This window comes from Canis lupus, chromosome 24 (assembly GCF_011100685.1).
Source record: "Canis lupus familiaris isolate Mischka breed German Shepherd chromosome 24, alternate assembly UU_Cfam_GSD_1.0, whole genome shotgun sequence".
Lineage (NCBI taxonomy): Eukaryota > Metazoa > Chordata > Mammalia > Carnivora > Canidae > Canis > Canis lupus.
This window is the reverse complement of record NC_049245.1, coordinates 47,923,438-47,942,731: the sequence shown is the minus strand read 5'-3', so window position 1 is coordinate 47,942,731 and position 19,294 is coordinate 47,923,438. Positions and strand designations below refer to the sequence as shown.

The 19,294-nt window shown below is 67.9% G+C and overlaps 1 protein-coding gene across 21 annotated transcripts in view; it reads left to right on the top strand.

Moving 5' to 3' along the window:
- The first annotated feature begins 8,954 nt into the window (after positions 1-8,954).
- KCNQ2 (potassium voltage-gated channel subfamily Q member 2) overlaps positions 8,955-19,294 on the top strand; it is a 28,141-nt gene continuing 17,801 nt past the window's right edge. For 4 of the 21 annotated variants that reach the window (XM_038572867.1, XM_038572861.1, XM_038572859.1 and 1 more), the window contains exons 1-7: positions 9,025-9,139; positions 9,286-9,396; positions 9,812-9,907; positions 12,800-12,894; positions 13,944-13,973; positions 17,073-17,141; positions 19,250-19,279. In XM_038572867.1, coding sequence (XP_038428795.1) covers positions 9,110-9,139; positions 9,286-9,396; positions 9,812-9,907; positions 12,800-12,894; positions 13,944-13,973; positions 17,073-17,141; positions 19,250-19,279 — 461 coding nt within the window. In that variant the 5' untranslated portion in view covers positions 9,025-9,109. Of the gene's footprint in view, positions 9,140-9,285; positions 9,397-9,811; positions 9,908-12,799; positions 12,895-13,943; positions 13,974-17,072; positions 17,142-19,249; positions 19,280-19,294 lie in introns of all 21 variants that reach the window. The other 17 variants (XM_038572850.1, XM_038572849.1, XM_038572848.1 and 14 more) reach the window with 10 other exon arrangements.

Below are 19,294 nucleotides of genomic sequence, written 5' to 3'. Positions count from 1 at the left end.
CCTCCTTTCGGGGAGAAGGTGAGGAGGGCATGCCCAGGAATGTCCAGGCGCTCGGATCTGAAGCCCAGCAGGGTTCTGGGCCTCGCGCCCCCCGCATGCCAACCTCAGAGTGGGGCCCATGGGAAGGCCAGGGGACCCGGGGCCTCAGCCTGGTGGGGGTGCAGCAGCTCTGGGCCCCCGTGGGGGCAGCACTCCTCCCCAGGCTGTTCCCCCTGCATCCAGCACTGGGCCGGGTGGGGGGGTGAACCCGGGCTGTTCACGGAGCTGCCCACACCCACAGGGTGGACGGGACGGGGGGGCACCTACCCCAGGGGGGGCTGCGGGGAACCAGCACAGCCCCTCATGTGACCTTGGTATTACTGTGGAAACAGCTTTGACCTCCAGGGCCTTCTAGAAGGTTCTTAGGACCTGAGGTTCCTGGACTGAACTCTCAGAGCGGCGGATCTCAGCAGCAGTGCAGGGGGCAAGGCGTCAAGGACAGGCAGGTGGTGAAAGGAGCCGCACCAAACAGCGCTCACGGTGCGGCCCGCTGACCCCCCTCCTACCTCTGCCGCTGCCCAGCTCTGAGTGGCCGCAGGGGTAAGACGGAGGTGCAAGCTTGGGGCACGGGGGACCTGGGGGGTGGTCCTTGGTCCAGTGGGGGGTGGCCCTTTCCCACTCAGGCAGGGGCTGCCGTGCAGGGTAGGAGGCAGGGTCCACTGGGCTTGGGGGGCAGTATGTCACCTTGGGGAGCCCTGTGGGAGCCGGACAGGGCTGTGGTGGGTGATGGTGGCACAGCTCGACGGTGCCCCTGGGTGCGGAGGCCCAACCTCGGGGCTGCAGGCCCACGCTGGGGACACAGGTGGGCGCTCCCAAAGGCTTCGCGCACCTGGGCCGTGGAGGAGAACGTGGGGGCCCAGAGAGGTGCCCTGCCTGGCGGCCACAGGGCCAGCTCAGACCCAGGCTCGGGGAGCTGGCACCCGAATGGCCTCCGGCCGGGAGCTACCACTCTGCTGGGCTGTGAATAATTTAGGGCAGGACCCACCAGGACCTGAGGGCAGCTTCAGTCTTCGCTTCGGGTGCCTCTGAAAAATTCATGAGTCCTCGAGCCTGTGGGGTCCTGCCGCGTGGGCCAGATCTGCTCCGTCTCCTGCCCTTGTCTGTCCAGGGCTCCCGGCGCCCTCCCCGCAGAGTGGAAGACATCTTGTCACCCTCCCCCGGGGCCCAGGGTGGCCCTGGAAGTGACGGTTCTGTGCCTGGCCGGTGGCTTCGGAGCCTCCGCAACGGGATTTCGGGGTTTCCCACAAGGGAGCATTGGTTGTTGTGAGTAGCCGTGGGGGCTCAGTGGGACCACGAGTGACGTGCCACGAAGCGTGTGCCCCTGGTGTGCACCCAGTATAGACCCGCATGCCTGCGTGAGTGTATCTGGGTGGTTCCCGGGGCTTGGGAGCCGGCGTGGTGAATGCATGCATGTGCCCGTGTGTATACGAGGGCCTGTAGGTGTGTGGGCGCGTGTGCACCCGCCCAGTGGACCCGCGGAGGGCCCCCGGCTCAGGAGAGAGCACATGTGCACGCATATATGTGCAGGAGTGTGAGTGTGTGGACAATCACCCGCCCTGCCGCCGGCTGTCTAGCGCGAGCCCGGCCTCTGAGAGGCACCTGTCACGGGCTGGGTCCAGGCTGCGCTGCGCACTTTCTCGGTCCCGGGGCAGCTGGAGGGTCAGGGGTTTGGTCTCCGGGTCACTCCCCACCCTGCCGGGTGAGTCAGTGGGGGGCAGAGAATGGTGTCAGTAAGAGATGCGGGTGCTGGTTCCTTTGCTGGCTTGGCCTGCGGCTCCTGGTGTGTCGCTGTGGGGTCATCGGGGGAGGCCGTGCAGGAGGGTCAGGGTCGGGGCCGACCGCGAGTCAAGAGGAACTGAGACGCGGGCTCAGGGGCTGGGAGTCCTGCGCCGTGACTGCCCACGGAGGCCCAGTCGGCCTCATCACGGCACGCTGGGCCCGGACTGGGGGCTGAGTGGGGCCCGAGGCAGGGGTGGGCAGAGTGGGTGGGCGTGGAGAGGTCAGTGGGGCCGTCCTCTCTGGGCTGTCTCCCGAGGGTCCCGGGTGAAGTGGAGGTGGGCGCCCTGGGCAGGAAGGGAGCTCGGCGCCCGCAGGCTCCGCGGGAGGGCCGGCCCCAAGTGCCCGACCGGCCTGCGGGGGTCTGGTGACCGCCAGCTGCCGTAGGCCATGCGGTGGGTCGAGCGGGCGGGCCCCGGCTTCCAAGGCTCGGCTGCCGGGAAAGGGGGATCCGGAGGACACAGGCGGAGGGCGGGGGTGAAGGGGCCCAGGGCGGGTTCACCTCCAGGTCTGCGAGTGGGCAGGGCCGGGCAGGCTCCCCTGCGGGGCTGGGGCGCTCCTGGGGCGCTGGCTGCCGTGCTCCCCGCCCCCGCCTTGGCCTCTCCCAGCGCGCAGGCTCCTCATGGGGTTGAGGACGCAGAGCGCGAAGAGCGAGCCCCGCAGCCGAGTCACGGATGTTGCTGTGCTGTTACGTAAGGCGCTTCCTGCTAGGCGCTGGCTCACGGCTCGCAGGGCCCCCTGCGCTGTCCCAACGGCCCTGGGGTGTCCGCGCTATTATTCCCCCACTTCCAGGCTCGGCAGGGGGACGGAGCCTGCCCAGAGCCGCGCGTGTAAACGAAGCCCGTAAACCGTGAAACACAGCCAAGACTCCGTTGTTCTAGAACGGGGTGGAAGTGGTTGTCAGCAAGCCAGAGCCTGAGCGGGGAAGGGGCAGGGCCGCGGTCAGCTCTGATCACGTGCTGCTGACGCGCCTGACCTGGGCCGCTGGGGGAGCCTGGCCCTTCCCGCGGGTGCTGGTGGGCCCAAGGCGCCCGGCAGGGGGACAGTTGCCCTCCTTCCCACTATCCGAGGTTCCTGCTTCCTTTCCCATGGGAATGCTCACCCCTTGGCTTGGGTATTGTTAGGAGCTTTAGGGAGAAAAATCCCTGTATTTGCAGTTTCATGGGAAAGCGCGGAGGGCTGACTTACCAGGAACATTTGCATTTTAGGAGAAGACCTTGGCAACCCAAGTCCAGGTGTAACTGCACCACCACTGACGTGCGGGGGTCGGTACTTCTCGGCCGTGGGAGTGGGAGGGCTTTCCTGCGCACTGCAGGGCCTGCCCTCAGGGATGCTGGCGGGTGGTTCAGCGGGGCCATCCCAGCACAGCCCTTGGTGCTGGCCGAGGACCCCAGCTCTGGGCGGCCGGTGGGCCCCGGGCCTGCTGGCCAGAGAGTCCAGCCTTTCTATCCCGGCCCCCAGCTTAGCAGGTGGTGACCTTGTCCTGGGTGGGGGGGTGCGTGGGGGACTCTGACAGCCGCTGGGCCCTGCCCCAGGTCGGACAACTCCGTCCAAAGCCTACTGGACATCTGGCCGAGCAAGCAAGGACTCAGATGGGCCTGGGCCGGCCGTGGGCGGGCAGCCAGGGCCCAGACGCTGACAGCCTGTGAGTGGGCAGGCAGCTGACCGCTCTGCTGGCAGGGAGCCGGTCTCCATGGCGCTGAGCTCCAGCTGCCCGCGTCCCCCGTGGACTACCCTGCAGCCCCCGAGCCACGCGAGCCCAGGCGGTCAGCGAGGGCACGTCCTGCCTGGAGGCTGAAGCGGCGTCTAGTCCTAGAACAAAGTGGCTGGCATTCAAGGAATGCTGAAGAGCAGCCCTGTGGGCCGGGCCGGGCTGTGCGTGCACCAGGGTGTGCGTGTGTGCGTGGGGCTGGGAGTGTGTGCACCGCCTGTGTCCAGTGGGAAGATGAACAGGAGGCAAGCAAATGCAAGCAAATCAGTAACAACTTCAGATTATGACGAGGAGCTGGGACTGAGGAGGGCAGTGTGGACTTTGGGGAGACCTGTAAGCAGGGCCCCCCCCTCCTCGAGGAGATGGGGGAGCAGAATTCCTGGCCCAGTACACGGGGATCCCATACAGAGGATCCTGCACGGGCCTGAGGGTCAGTTTGTGTGCCTGGGACGGGGTGGGGGGGATGGGAGGGGAGCGGTGGGAGGGCGGGGGGCGCAGGGGGTGGTCTGAGAGCTGCAGAGCAGGGCTGGATTCCAGGGCTGAGGAACCCATGGGACCTTGTCGACGTGCCGTGGGAGCCGTGGGAGCCTGCCAGGTAGAGACGCTCGAGGGGCCTGGTCACGCTGCCGTCACTGTGGAGCGTGGGTCTGGTATTTTAGCCGCTACACGCCTGGACGGTTGTCATAGGTTTTTCATTTGCCCGGGGGTGTGGGAAGGGCGGTCGGGTGCCGTCTACGTGGAGCCCAGACGACAACGGGCACGACCTCGCAAACACCAGCCTGTTTGTGGACGCAGGGCCGCGGAGGGCAGGGGCCGTGGGGGCGGTGGCGGCGGCCGAGCAGGGGGCTCCCTTGAGGGAAGGCCCCGACCGTGGGTGGTGGTTTCCTCCGCGCGTCGGGATGCGTCCAGGAGCATCTTCGCTGCCCGGCCGTCTCCTCGTCATGGGCAACCTGCATTCCTGGTGCCAAGCAGTATCTGTGGCTGATAAATCTGAATCGGCTCCCTCATGTGATTAGCTGGTTTGCCAGGGGCCGGGAAGCTTGTTGAGAGCTCTGATCCCTGAAAAAAAAAACAAAAAAAAAATATATATATATATATATAAATTAAATTTTTATTGACGATGGTATAGGATGTTTTTTAAAAAATCAATGCTTTCATATTAAATCTTGTCCTTACTGCCCTGCTCCCCCATGAACTGGATAAATTCAGGCTTCCTCCTCCTAATAATGGAAAATTCTCTGGAGGGGAGGCTGGGGCTCTCTGTCTGGGTAGGCGCTTCCTGTTGTCCAAATGACAAAATTAACAAGAACAGCCCTGACCCAGGTTAGGGGATTGAGAGCCTGTCTCTTCTCATTTCCCCAAATTAAGTCTTGTTCCCGGCCTGGTGCGGTGCCGCCGCCTCTGGGCCTCTGCCAGGATCATCTGTTTTCCTGAGGGCTCGGCGCTTGGGGAAGGAGCTGGCTCCCTTGCTACAGGGAGGAGGTGGGTGGTGGCAAAGTGGGAAAGTTTGCTTTTCAGCATCTGTCCCCGGTGTCCCCCTGGTCACTGGCCCAGGAGCTCGCCTGTGGCTGGAGCCCCGGACGTACACATCTGTGTGACCACAGGATGTCAACAGAGCATCAGGCTGGGGCCGCACCAGGGGCTCCGGCTCCCACTCCCCGAGCAGGGTGTCGGGAATGCCCCCGCCCGACGCGGAACCTCCGGCCAACTTCACGGTGACCCCCCCCCAGGACGGGCAGCCGCTCAGCTCCCGAGCGTCGTGACCCGCAGGGCTGCATTCCGGGAGGTGCCCGGCCCACTCGCTGTGGGAAGCGTCACCATGTGGTTTCCCCAAAAAGGGACTCAATTTGCCCCACCCCAGCAGCTGTGACACTTCGGACCACACGCTGTGGACCTTGCGCCAGGCTCTGGGGGACACGACAGTGGCGGGGGAGCCAGGCCGGGAAGTGGGCTCCGGCCCCGTGTGCTGGGCTCCTGATGGGGAGGCATCATGCAGGAGCACTTTGGGGGCAGGAGGGGGGCTGAGGGCTCTGAGTTGGCCTTCGTGAATGGGCAGCAGCGCCCCGCTGGTTTCTCAGCTCAATGGTCGCTGCCAGCACGTGGGCGGGTGGCCGGGCGGGGAGGGCCCGGGGAGGGCGGCGGTCGGGCGGGCGCGGGCGCGGGCCTGCAGCTCCTGGGGACGCGAGCGAGCGCGAGGCCCGAGGCCCGGGTGCTGAAGGGACAGCACCCAGCGGCGGCCACGCGCAGGTCCTCTCCAGGCTGGAGCTGGGTGTTGTGTGCATCTGGATTTTTCCACTCTTCTCTTCCGGATCCCATCAGTGCAGTCTTGGCAAAGATGGCTTGAGCCTGAAAGCTTTCCCATCTATTTTTAAGTAAATGAAATTCCTGTCTCTTGCATGGAATTCACCCCAACGGAGCATTTGCAATGAACTGCGGCTTCCTTGGCTTGCAGGGGTGGAGGGCACTGTTGACCAGGTTGCTGACATCCTGACGAGGTGTGCGTGGCACAAAATGGAGCACGTACGTGTTCAAAGAGGCAGCTGCTGAGAGGACACCCTAAACAGAGGCAACAAAGATTTCCGAGCCTCAGTAGGGGATTCGTCTGCCAGAGCCTCTGGGAGACGTGACACAGCTGCCGGGGCAAGTGCTCCAGACAAGGGAGCAGGGGCTCAGGGAGGCACAGGGGGTGCCTGCATCCCGACCAGGCTCCCCTCCGGCCCGGCGGGTGGTGCTCCCGCTGGAGGGGCCTCCTCCAGGACACCGCGAGGGCAACAGGTCTCCCCTAATGTCCCGGGACGCCGGGGAGCTTGGGCTCTGCTCCCATCTCTGTGCTCATATGTTTGCAAATATGATACCTGGGAATCGGTCCTCCTTCCTCTGTGAATCCACCCTCCCCACGCGCCCACTGCACAATCACGTGGAGCCCCGAGAAGAGGCTCCCTCCGGAGGAGCCATGCCCAGCTTAGGTGGCACCGCAGAGTCTGGGGCTCCCTCCTGACAGCATGAGGGGCGCGAGGGCTGCTCAGAGGCCGGGGAGCAGAGGCAGCCTGCATGGGCAGCCTCTCTCTTTTTGCAACATGGGTGGTCATTCCCGCTGATGGGCTTCCCCCTCCTCAGCCGGGGCTCAGCAGGGGTGCACACGCTCAGGGCAACTGCAGCCACGGGGGGTGGGGGGGAGTGGGGGGGGGGGGGGGGGGGGGCTCGGGGCTCACTGGCTGAATGCTGGTGGTCGTAGCTCACGACCGGGCACAGAAGCAGGGAGGTGGGGGTCAAGAGTGTGGCCCCTGGGACGCACCTGTGTGCACAGGGGCACGTGGGGCACGCCATCCCCAACATTCCAGATGACTTACAAATGATCACTGTGCCTGCATCCACCATTCTGTTTCCTGCTGAATGTGGAAAAAAGGCCACCGGCCTCTAGCTTTGGAACTGAAAGGGCAAGCGGCACGGCTGATCCGGTGCCACGCACAGTAGTGTTTTATGAGCCATGTTACTGCTGAGGGCGGTGCCAGCTGCTGGCCAGGGCCTGCCTCAGTGGACCCCGCAGTACTGGGCAGATGCGGGAAGGTGCCGGATGTAGTCAGGGCGGCACCTGCAGCTGGCATCATCCAGGTGTGCAGAGGGAGGCTTCTGCGAGTGGGGGAGGAGGGTCGGTGGCGTGCACAGGGGCCTCTCAGGGGTTGAGGCAGGGGTTTGGCTTCCTAGAAGCAGGTGCCCGAATGACCCCCCGCCCCCCAACCACGGCTCCCGGGCTGGGGGAGGCAACCTCTGTCCACTGCCCCTCAAGAGGACACCCCGCCACCTGTGTCCAGAGCCTGCCCTCCTTTGTCCTGGACGACGGCACCGGAGTCCCCACTGGCCTCAGGCCTCTGTCTCGTCCTGCAGCCCACCTCCAGTCCCCTGCCACAGGTCCTTTCTGGGGTCTGCAGAAGGAAGTCCAGGCCCCTTGGGGTCAGCCTCCCAGGTCTCACCTGTCTGGCCACCCGTGCCCCTCTCCCTGCCGCAGGGGCCTCTGCAAACCCTCCCTTTCCAGGCCTCCCTCCCCAAGGTCCAGCTCTGGCCACCTCTTAGGAAGTCTCCCCAGATGCCTCCCTCTGCACTCAGGGGACCTGGGTCTAGGCCCGCCCGGAGGCCAAGAGTGCTGGGTCCCGGTGGGCTGGGCCCTCAAGGAGGGTCTAGCAAGGGCCCAGCCGCCCTCTGTCCTGCTCCCAGGTGTCCCCCCAGGGGTCCAGCTGCCGAGGTCCAGGCGCTGGCAGGGCTCCAGGGTCCAAGGGATGGCCGGGGCTGCTGGGACGGTGTGCCTGGCTGACCTGGGGTGACCAGGGCACCCGAGTGAGTGGGGAAGAGGGGTGGCCAGTGCCTGCAGCCGCTGAGCTGCCCTCCCACCTGCTGCCCCACCCCTCCTTCCCTCCTGTCCCCTCCCTCCCCTCCCCCTCCTCCCCTCCCCTCCTGGTCCTCCCCTCCCCTCCCCTTCCCTCCTCTCCCTCTTGTCCCCTCCACTCCTGTCCTCCCCTCCCGTCCCCTCCCCTCCTCTCCTTCTTATCCCCTCCCCTCCCCTGCCCTCCCCTCCGTCTGCTCCCCTCCTCCCCTCCTCTCCCTTTCCTCTTCTCACACCTCCCCTCCCCTCCACTACACCAATCCCTTCCCCCCTCACCAAATACCCTCCCTGCCCTCCCTCCTATCCCTCCCATATACTACCCCCTCTTCCCTTGGGTGGGGGGTCCACTCCCCTCCACCTGCCCACCTACTCCGTCTGCTCCCTCCTCCCCTCCCCTCCTCTAACTCCATCACCCCTACTCCCTCCCCTCCCCCTCCTTGACCTCCCCTCCCCCTGCCCTCAACCCTCCCCCCCCTGCACCTCCCTCCCCTGCTCCCACTACCTACACCCTCCTCTACCCTCCCCTCCCTGCCCTCCCCTCCCTTTGCTCCCCTCCTCCTGCCCTCCCCTACCTTATTCTCGCTGCCACTCTGCATCCACCCCCTCACCCCCTCTCTCCTCCCTCGCCTCTCCCTCCCTCCCTCCTCTCCTCTTGCCCCTATCCCTCCCTCCTCCCGCCTCTCACTCCCCTTATCTACGCCCTACAAATCTCTCCACTCCCTCACCTACATACCTCCCTTTCCCGACTCCCCTCCTCCTCTTCCTCCTCCCCTTCCCTCCCCTCTTCCTCCTCCCTCTCCCTCCCTGCGCCCCCTCCCTCCTCGATCCCCACACCGTCCTTCACACCCTCCCCTCTGCTCCTCCCTCCTCTCTGCTCCCTCTCTCCTCTCTCCCTTCTCCTTTCCTCCTCCTTCCCCCTGCTCCCTCCCCCACTCTCTCCTCCCTGCTCCCTCCCTCTGCCATCTCCCTGATCCCCTCCCCTGCCCTCTCCTTCCTGCTCCCTCCCCTCCCTCCTCCCTGCTCCTGCTCCTCCCTGCTCCCTCCCCCCACCCTCTCCTTCCTGCTCCCTCCCCTCGCCCCTCCTCCCTGCTCCCTCCCCCTGGGCTCCTGCTCTGGCCAGTGTGAGCTGCCCTGGAAAGTAGGGGAAGAGGCGGGATCTGGAGGGTTTCACACGTTGCAGGGGTGTCGCAGAGGTGAAGGCTGAGATGCAGACCTCACTGGGCCTCGTGTGGGCGGTGAGGGAGGGGTGGCCTCTGTGCCTGCCCAGCCTGCCCTGTGCCAGGCCCTTGGGGGCTGAGGAAGAGCGTCCAGGTCAGGGTCATGGGCCTCCACGGTGGTCACGGCCAGGCCCGGCTCAGTGACCGGCCTTGGTGCCCCACAGATCACCCTGACGACCATTGGTTATGGGGACAAGTACCCCCAGACCTGGAACGGGAGGCTCCTGGCCGCCACCTTCACCCTCATTGGCGTCTCCTTCTTTGCTCTTCCTGCGGTAAGTCCTGCCTGTGACTCCTGGGTCCTCATCTGTCGCTCACTGTGGGTCCTCGCAGCCCTGAGATTGGCCAGCAGGGTCGTGCTGTGTGCTGACCTGGACCCGTGAGAGGTCACAGGGGACCCTTGCAGAGGGGCGATGGCTGTGTCAACTGCCACCGTAGCTGGTGTGTGGGGGGGACCCTGCTGTTCCCGGTGGCCGCTCACCAAGAGCCGGGGCCTGCACTTGCCTCCTTAGAGATGAGCAGGGAGGAGGGTCCTCTCTGGGTGGGGGTGTCCTGGGTCGTTGCCTCCGAGCTTCTGGAAGCCAGAGGCTCTGAATCCGAGTGTTTTCTGCAGCGTGGTCTGCGGGTGGCTCGGGGGTGAGGCGGGGGAGGGCCGTGGCCGCGGCCGCGTGGGACTCTGATGACTTGCAGGGCATCTTGGGGTCTGGCTTCGCTCTGAAAGTCCAAGAGCAGCATCGGCAGAAGCACTTTGAGAAGAGGCGGAACCCGGCGGCCGGCCTGATCCAGGTGAGCCCTGGGGGCCGGGGAGCAGGGGGTTCCCGGCCTGTGGGGAGCAGAGAGCCCCCGGCCCCAGCGCGTCCCCTGCGTGGGCGGGCCACAGCTCCTGCTCCTCTGCAGGGGCATGGCGGGCGTGGCGGGGGCTTAGGGTGCCGAGAGCCAGCGGGACCCGGGGGCAGGTGTGCCGTGTGGCCCGAGCTGCACAAGGACCCCCGCCAGGGTCGCGGTCGGCGGCGCGTCCTCGGCTGTCCTGGGAGTGGGCCTGAGCCCCAGGCTGCCCGGGGGGCCCTCCCCGAAGCTGGGGGGCTGGCTGGACACGGCCCCTTCGAGGATGGCGTTGCCCGTGGGCACATCTGCCTCTGTGGGTGTGCGGACGTGTTTACCTGTCGCCGCAAGAACTCCCAAGGGCCACGGTGTGTAAGTGCCGACGAGCAAGGAGGCCCGCAGGCCCGTGCGCGTACACGGGGCGGAGGTCGCACAGGGAGACGTGTGGCCCTGCCCTGCTCTCCTGCCCTCCGAGCCGCCCGCTCCCCGCGTGCCCGCGTCCTGCTTCTCCCGGGAAGGGTCCTCGGCGCCTTTCCCGTCACGACTCGGCGGTCGGCGTGAGGCCGTGCACGTGTTCCCTGCGGCTGGACACCGAGTGGGAGTCCCGGGCCTTGTGCCGAGCAGTCACGGGGCATGTTTCTCCGTGGGGCTGCTGGACGGAGGGCCATGCCTGGGTCCTGCTTCGGAGGCTGGTGGGGGGAGCGCGGTCTTGCCGCACGGGGGTCCTGCGCCCGGGGGCGATTCCCGATCCCGGAGAGGGAGAGGCGGGGGTGGGGGGAGCCGAGAGGAGGCCGCGGGCCCCCCATGCCCTGGAAGCATCTGCGGGTCCGTGACCCTCTGGCGGCCGGGGTGCCGGGGCCCGTGTCCGCCTCATTGGCCTTATGTGCCGTCCCGTCAGAAGTGGCCCCTGCCCATCAGGGTGGGCGTCCTCACACCCAGTGCTCGGGGCAGGCTCTGAACAGCAGCAGGAGACAGAGGGGGCATCGCCAGCCCTGTCCTCAGGGCCCCAGAGGTCGGAGGTGACTCCGGGAGGGGGGGTGGGGGCAGGACCCCAGCAGCGGGGAGGGAGGGGAGGAGAGGCCCCAGGCTTTGGCTGGAGCGTCTGGGTGGACAGAGAAGTCGGGAACAGCAGGAGTGTGTCGTCGTGACCCCAGGTTGGGGCGCGTGAGGTCTGGAAGCTGTGGGCCCTCGGGGGCAGGTGCCAACGGGTGCTCCGACTGGGCCGCTGTGCGCGGCGTTTGGACCCCTGAAAAGGGCAAGCGAAGGGGCCGCGAAGAACTCGCCTGAAAGCACGAGCCCTGAGGGGGCGCTGGTTGGGGGGGGTGCGGCCCGGGCAGGAGGCCTGCGCGAGACTTTGGGGCGCGGTGGCGGCGGAGGGGGGGGGGACAGGTGGGGACGGGCGCGGCCCTGGTGTCTGCGGGGGACTCGCTCAGACCCCGGGGCGGCCACAGGCTGAAGTGCCCGGGCGGGGACGTGTTCCCGGGGCCCGTGGGCTCCGGAGGGCGAGGGGCTGCGATCATCTCAGCGCCGACTGGCCGGGCCCTGTGACGGACGCACGCGAGGTCCGGGCACGTGGGAGCCGGTCCACGGGGAGTGGGATGACCAGGGACGGCGGACACGGACGGAATCGCATGGCAAAGCACATGTTCCTATGGTGAGAGCAGGAGCCGTGGAGGAGCCTGGGCAGCGGGGCCGGGGCCGCGAGCACGCGGGACATGCCCGGGCGGCCCGGATTGGGGGCCCGGAAGCCAGTCCCCGCACGGCGGTGCCGCGGGCGCCGGTAGGAAAGCGCAGGCTCTTCGACAGCCGGTGTCCAGGTGTCCGGCTACGGGGTGTCCGGCTGAGGAGGCCGGAGCTTGACTCCAGCGGAACGAAGTCCAGATGCGTCAGGAAACCCGCGGTGAGAGGCAGCGCCGGAAGTTCTCAGAAGCAGGCGCGAGTCCGCACGGCTCTGGTCTCTTAGGTGCAAGACCGAAGCCCAAGCAAGAGAGAAAAATAGATAAATGGGACTTTATCGAAATCAAAAGCACGATCAAAATCGTGCTCCGAGGGACACGGTGAAGAGGGTGAGGAGCTAAGGCGCGGAGCGGGAGGACGTACCGGGAGCGTGGAGTCGCGCAGACGTACGGAGCGACAGGTGCTCCGGGTCGGGGAGATGCGGGGCCGTGAGCGGCGTGGGGAGCACTCGGGGAGGCGCAGAGGCTGGAGCCTGTGGCTGCGGGCGGGCCCCCGGTCGGCAGCGCCTGAGCACCCGGCGACCCGCGTCCAGACCGCGGACACCGGCGACCTCCCCGCGAGTGTTGGCGCTCCGGCCCGGGGGAGGGGGAGGCTGCGGTGTTTCTGCGCAATCGGACGTCCTTCCATCGTGGAAAGGACCGACGCACTGAGCCCCGCTGGGACGTGAGGCCTGCCAAGGGGGCATGCGGAGGGCGGGACGCGGGCAGGCGCGGGGCCTCGGGGACGAGGCTGGCGGCGGCGCAACTGTGCCCCGAGTCAGACGCTTGGAGACGGAGCGTCGTGTGTGTCTCACGATGAGGAGGGGCCACAACGAGGCTCAGGCCAGACTGAGGCGGGTCGGGGGGGGGGGGTCCCCCATCCCTGCCCGGCCCCTGGGGTCACCCCTGTGTGTGCGCGTCGTGCCCCAAGGGTCGGGGATGACCGCCCGACACCTCACAACCGCCAGCGCCGGTGAGGCCGGTGATGAAAGGCCCTGCAGGCAGGGCGCTGGGTGCTGGGTGCGGAGGCGCGTGCCCACCCTGCGGGGACTGCGGGGGCTGCGGGGGCTGCCGGGGGCTGGGGGCGCGCAGGGGCGGGGCCTCCGGGAGGCGTCTGACCCTCGCCCGCTTCCCCCTGCAGTCGGCCTGGAGGTTCTATGCCACCAACCTGTCCCGCACGGACCTGCACTCCACGTGGCAGTACTACGAGCGCACGGTGACGGTGCCCATGTACAGGTACCGCCCGCCACCCGGACCCCGCCGCGCGGCTCACCGCCTGGTCTTCATTCTCTGTTTGTTCTGAAACCCATTTTTTCTGTTGTTCATTATTTTCATTGATTTTTCTTTTCTTTTCTTTTCTTTTTTTTTTAAACAACGTGTGTACTCTCCACGGAGTCCTGTGTGTGATTTATTTCGCAGTATTAATTTTGGTTTTTGTTTTATAGCTCGTGGCTCTTATTTCTCACTCCATCCACCCCTTTGCTTAGCTTCCTTGCTGTGGGTCACATAGTGTTGTGAGCGCGGCGAAGACGGGCCCTCCCGAGAGCTGCGGGGCGAGCCCCCGGGCTCTGGAAGTGGAAGGGTAACCTCGACCCTGTGTCCTCCGAGGCCCAGGCCTCCGTGTGCGGAGGGGCCGCAGCCGGGTGCAGGCCGGCACAGGGCACACAGCCCGCGGGCGCCCCGGGGAGCCGTGGGTGCAGGCCCGGCGGCCAGGAGGCCCAGGGGCCGCCACAGGTGCTTCCCGCCCTTCCCGAGGGCGGGTGCGGCCCAGGGCGAGAGTGCGGCCCCCTGGGCTTTGTCTGTGCAAAGCCTCTGGCTTAGGACAGGTCTGAGGTGAGACAGGCTGGGACCCTCGGGTGGACCCCCCGCCCCCGCCGGCCTGCCCTCGCCTGCGGCGTGAGGCTGAGCCCTGGGGTCTCAGCACAAGGATGCCCCTTACCTGCCCCGGAGCCGGGCCAGCATCGCCCCGAGGACCCCAAGTCAGCCAGGGCAGGCAGGGTCCAGCGTCCCCACGGCCCCGGCCCCTCCCGCGTAGACCCCCCGCCCTCCCCAGCGCCCGTCCCGCGGGCAGGCTCCGAGCCCCGCGCTTCGGGGAGTGCGGAAGGCTCCTGCTCCCCGTCCTGGGCCCCACTCGGGCCTGAGCCGGGCTGACCCTCGTGCTAATTTTCTTTGTTTTGTTGTTTCCCCCACTTTCCTCGACCATTTGGTTCATTTTCTTTTTCTTATCCCGTTCTTTTAAAATTTCCGTTCTTTTCCCTCTGTGTGTGTGTGGAAACCCCTGAAAGCTCGCAAACTCAAACCTACGGGGCCTCCAGGTAGGAGATGCATGGGATGGACAGCGTGTACGGTGTGGTTGTGTTGTGTCTGGGGCTGGTCCGGGGTGCCCCCTGAGCCCCCAGCCCCGGGCCCGGTCTGGGGGTACAGGCACCGCCCTGCTCTCCCCACGGCCTCCCTGCCTGGAGCCCGGCTCCCTCTCCGACCGCCCCTCCCCTGTCCGCTGCTTCTCCCGGCTGGATCCTCTGTCCTCCCTCGTTGTCCGTCCCGCGTCCTGCTTCCTGCCTTGTCTCAGTAGCCGCGTCCCTGCCCTGCCCCCCCGCCCCCCCACAGGCCCCGTGTGCAGGGCACAGAGCCGCTGGACACGGGGCTTCGGCCTCCCCAGCCGGGGGCTCCCCGTTCGGCCGGCAGCTCGCCCCTGGCGCTGCTCGGGCTCTGCCCCTCCGGACCCGGGAGGACCGAGGGCCTGCCGTCCGCGTGTGCTGCCCCAGTCGCTGCGTCCCCAGGGCTCTCCCTCCTGCCTGACCCCCAGCCACCACCCGAGGGGAGCGGGGCTGCCGAGCCGCCCAGACACTGTACCCCGCACACGGCGCAGCTCCTCCGTGGGCCCTTCCCTGCCCGGGGGGGACCGTGCCGGGTGACGGCGTCCACGCACAGGCGGGCAGGGGCAGGGCCCGGAAGCTCGTGGCCCGTGACGCCCCGTGGGCCGGCTAGGACCTCAGTGTCCGTTCCCAGCAGGGAGGAGGGCCGGTGCCCGCGGGCATCTCCACCCCAGCCCCTGCCTCATCCTGGCCTCGCGCAGAGGACGAGGCGGGCAGTGTCCTCCCCGTCCGCCGACCCGGGGCTCTTGGGGCCCCAGGCTGCCCGGGTGCTTGGGGTGCCGTCCTGTCGTCCCTCGGCCCGTCTTCTCCAGACCCCGGGGTCTGTGGAGCACCTGCACCCCCACCCTGGCCTGGGTGGCTGAGTTGTCCCCTCGGAGCCAGCCGACCCTGACCGGCCGCTGCCGTCTCCTGTGGGATGCCCCCGACACGTCCCCCACTCCCGCCGGCCCGCTGCCCCTCGTCCTCCACGGCCGCCCTGGAGTGACGGGCTGCGTGTGGCCCTCACGTGTGTGTGTGTGCACGTCCCTGCCGTGGCCCTGCCCGTCCGTGTCCTGTCCCCTGCTGTGTGTGTTCAAGGCATGACATCCTCTGCGTGTCCCTAAACTTGGACCTGCGTGTGTGTGGGCTGAATGGGGGCGCTGTCCGGGCTCCCACAGGCCCACGGGTGGTGGTCGAGGGGCAGCGGGGAGGCCACCTCTGTCCCCGTGTCCAGTCCTGGGGCCTCTGCTGCGCCCACGGCGTGAGCCCGCCTGACCTGCTAGGACTGGGCTGCCCTGGGGGAGGGGGGGACAGGGCCCTGGCTCTGCTGAGGCTGCGGGGGCAGCCGGGCTGGGCCGGGCAGCAGTGAGCGAGGGCAGGCCCCGCAGCGGGCGGGGGCGCTGGGGTCGGGAAGGAGGGGTGTGGAGGGGCCGGAGCGAAGCCAGGAGACTCGGAGGCCGCTGCCAGTGCCGTGGACTTGGGGGGGCCGTGATCCCACTTCGGAGGCCTGGGGAGCCACTGGGTGACCTCCGGCGGGGCCTGTGGGTGGAGGGAGAGGAGACGCAGACTCCTGCTCGCAGGTGAGGGCTGGGCCAGTGCAGGGGGGTCACGTCCTCTCCCGCCACGTATAGGCTCAGGCACTGATGCTTCACCAGAGGGACCTGGGGGGTCAGGGGTCCCCAAGGATGGAGGCTGAGGACAGGGTTGGGGCTGAGGCTCGGGGGGAGTCTTCGAGCCTGGCTTCAAAGGAGCGCTTGGGACTCCTGCTGAGGGCTTGAGTGGGGGTCACAGCGGAGTGGGGGGGTCACAGGGAGGGATGGGGGTCACGGAGAGGGGTGGGGGTCACAGAGCAGAGGGGTCACGGGGAAGGATGGGGGCACAGGGAGGGGTCGGGGCACAGGGCAGAGTGGGGGTCACAGGGAAAGATGGGGTCACAGGGAGGGATGGGGTCACATGGCAGAGTGGGGGACACAGGGCAGAGTGGGGGTCACGGAAGGATGGGGGTCACGGAGAGGGGTGGGGGTCACAGAGCAGAGTAGGGGTCACGGGGAAGGATTGGGGCACAGGGAGGGATGGGGTCACAGGGCAGAGTGGGGGTCATAGCAGTGTCAGATGCCATAAGTGGGGTGGGGGGGTCACAGCATGATAGGGGGGTGTCAGCCGGTGGGGGCTGGGCCAGGAAGGAGCGACCCTGAGGTCAAGTGGGGCAAGAGGTGTTTCCTCACAATGAGATGCGAAGTGGGGTGGGCAGAAAGCAGTGAGACCTCGGGCTTGGGCGGAGGGTGGGTGGGGGAGGGAACTGACCCCCCATGTGGGGAGCAGACTGGGGGCCCCTGGGCTGCTGGTCCTGTGGCTGGGGGTGGGCGGCCAGGCTGCACAGGGAGGACTTAGTTATGCTCGGCCTCCATGGAGGTCCTGCCTGGAGCTGCCCAGTGGCCGGGAAGGGGGGGAGGTGGGGGGAGTGCGTGGGGTTGTCCCGGGTGGGCGTGACCTGGGCGGGGAGAGGGGCTGCAGAGCCAGGCCGGCTTGCCAAGGATCCGAGCACGTTTCCGGCAGCTCGTCTGCACCCAGAGTGGGCCTCTGTGCCCGGCGAGGGAGTCCTCTAGGCCCTGGCCCTGCCCCGGCTTTGCAGAGGGATTGGGGACCTTAAACATGTTGGGGTGCTCTTTGCCCCTTGGGGGTGTTCAGGGGTTAGAGAGGCGGGGGGAGGGCGCAGGGGACACCATGTTAGGGAAGGGGGAGCGTGTGGTCTGCAGAGAGGGCCACGGGCATGCCCCCACCTGTCCCCCGGACCCTTCTGGGCCCCTCCACGGGGCGGGCTGGTCGCTGCCTGTGTCCAGGGCACGGCCCCCGAGAGGCACAGCCCCGAGGGCACAGACGGTCCCCGGAGGGCCACCGCTGCCAGGGAGCTCTCCCCTCCCTCTGCCTGGGACAGGCCACACCCGTGCCCCCAGCATTGCCGCCGCAGGCGCCCTGTGTGACGCGGACGCTGGTGGGAGCAGGGGTGCGGGTCCCCGGGCCCAGGCGGGCAGGCGCTCACTGCGTCTCTTCTCGCCGCAGACTGATCCCACCCCTCAACCAGCTGGAGCTGCTGCGGAACCTCAAGAGTAAATCTGGGCTCACCTTCAGGTCAGCAGAGGGGCCCCCGGGCTGGCACTCGGGGTCGGGGGTCCCCGTCCTCCCTGGGCGTCCCCGCGAGGGGCAGGCGGCCACGGGATGCCCCGGGCCTGCAGGCCGCGGTCGGGTGGTTTTCCACTTCTCCCTCGACTAAGGCGCCCGTCCCCAGAGGGTGGCTGGGTGGGGGCGGGGGCGGGGGGCACAGAGGGTGGGGCCACGGGGGGCGGGGGGAGAGCCAGCCCGGTGCCCCGGAGCATCGCACGGACGCCCGCTGGTTCTTGTGGTCGCACAGCCTGTGAGTCTGGAGTGTGGGGCCCAGAGCCGGTGTGCGGGCAGGAGGGCGGCCCCAGGGATTGGGGGGTGCGCAGCCGCCTGGACCCCCAGGCCGAGGGCGACCCCCAGCCGCTGCCCCCCGAGAGCTGTCAGTGGGGTGGAGCCCCCGCCGAGGTACGTCCCGGGACGCAGCTGGACCCCGTGAGCAGGCCCTTGCTTGGATGTTACTAAGGGAGGGATCTCAACACGGGGTCATTCTGGATCGTCCTGGATTAGCATCTGAACCCAAGTACGCGTCCTTGAGAGAGCAAAGCGCCGCCCGTGGTGGGGCAGAGACCAGGGGCAGAGACGAGCAGGAGCTGGGCGAGGCCGAGGCGTCCTCCCAGGCCTCACGGGACCTGGGTCCTTCCCGCCTCCGGGATGGCAGCTTCGGCTGCCAGCTCCGTGGTCCTCTCCCGCGGGGGGACCGGGCGGCTGGCCTGGTAGTGGGGCCCTGGGGGCGGCCTTGGGGGGTGGTCAGGGCCCAGCGTGCTGCCGGAGGAGGTGGCCGAGGCGCTGGCACCGCACGCGGTTTCCCGCTGAGTGTCAGACTTTGGGTACGGCTGACCTTTGCTCCTCCCAACCTCTCCCTGTTCGGATGGTGTGTCTGTCCTGTTGTATTTTGGGGGCAGATCACTGGTTTTCGAGAAGCAACAGGTCCCCAGCTGGGGAGGACTTTACCCCAGGGAGGATCACACGTGGCTGGGATGACCGAGGCCGGGGGATCCCAGGTCCTCTGAGCCGCTGAGCTTTGGTTGGGGCTGATGCTGTGACGGTGGAGCCTGGGTGTCGGGGCGTGAGGCACACAGGAGTCCTGAGCTCTAGGGCACGGACTGTACTGGGTGGCCTGGTGGCCCCAGGGTGTGTCCTTGCGTTGGAACCGTGCCTGGGACTTGCAGGTGTAGTTGAGGATGTTGAGATGAGGTCAGCCTGGAGTAGGTGGCCCTAGATCCGGGGACACGAACGGGCCGGCACGGGACGAGGAAGCGGGGACGGGAGGGAGGTGGCCATAAGCCCTGGAGCCCGGGGCCCTGGGGCGGGGCGAGGCAGGGGTACCCAGCCCCCCAGCTCTGAGCTTCTAACTTCTGGCCTCGGCAGAAGCCCGCAGCCCCGTGGTCCCAGGAGAGGCACAGGGATGGGCTGTGGCCCCCAGGCTGGGCCAGGGCGCCCCAGGGCGGCGGCAGGATGCGGCATCAGGGCGGGGGTCCTGCACCCTGTGACCCTGGACTGCATGAAGGGGGAGCCCGGAGGGTTGGGGCCGGTCCCCAGGGACCCCAGCCCCAAGCAGGAGGTCTGGGCGCCCCCTCCTGCCGCCTCCGTCACACGGGGCTCTGCCAGCCGCACGCCACGGGCTCCACAAAGGGTTCACACACGCCCCGAGGGGCACGGGGGGGTCACCTGCAGGCCCGGGGGTCAGCCGGGGGCCGTCCCCACCACCAGCCTCTGTTCAGTTCAGGGTGAACATGGCCAGTCGGTGTCCTGAGGCCACGGCCGGGTGGGCCGGGCAGCTGCCCCGGGCTGAGCGGGGTCCCGGGGCTGGGCCACTCGCGTCCCCGCGGGGAGGCCACACGGGGGGAGGCCTGGCGCAGCTGCCCGCCCCGGGGAAGCCACTCGGCGCCCTCTTTGAAACGTAGCCCGTGTTGGTGATTCTCACTCAAACCCGGGTCGGAGCAGGGCCTGCCCCCCGGGCCCTCGGGGTGTCTGGGGGTCGGGGCCCACGCTGGGTGCCACGGGTCCGCTGGGCCCTACACGGGGTGGGGGCCGCCCGCTGGGCCAGCTGCTAACAGTCTTGTCGCTTCTGTTTAAAGGAAGGAGCCTCAGCCGGAGCCTTCGCCAAGGTCAGTGCCCGCTTG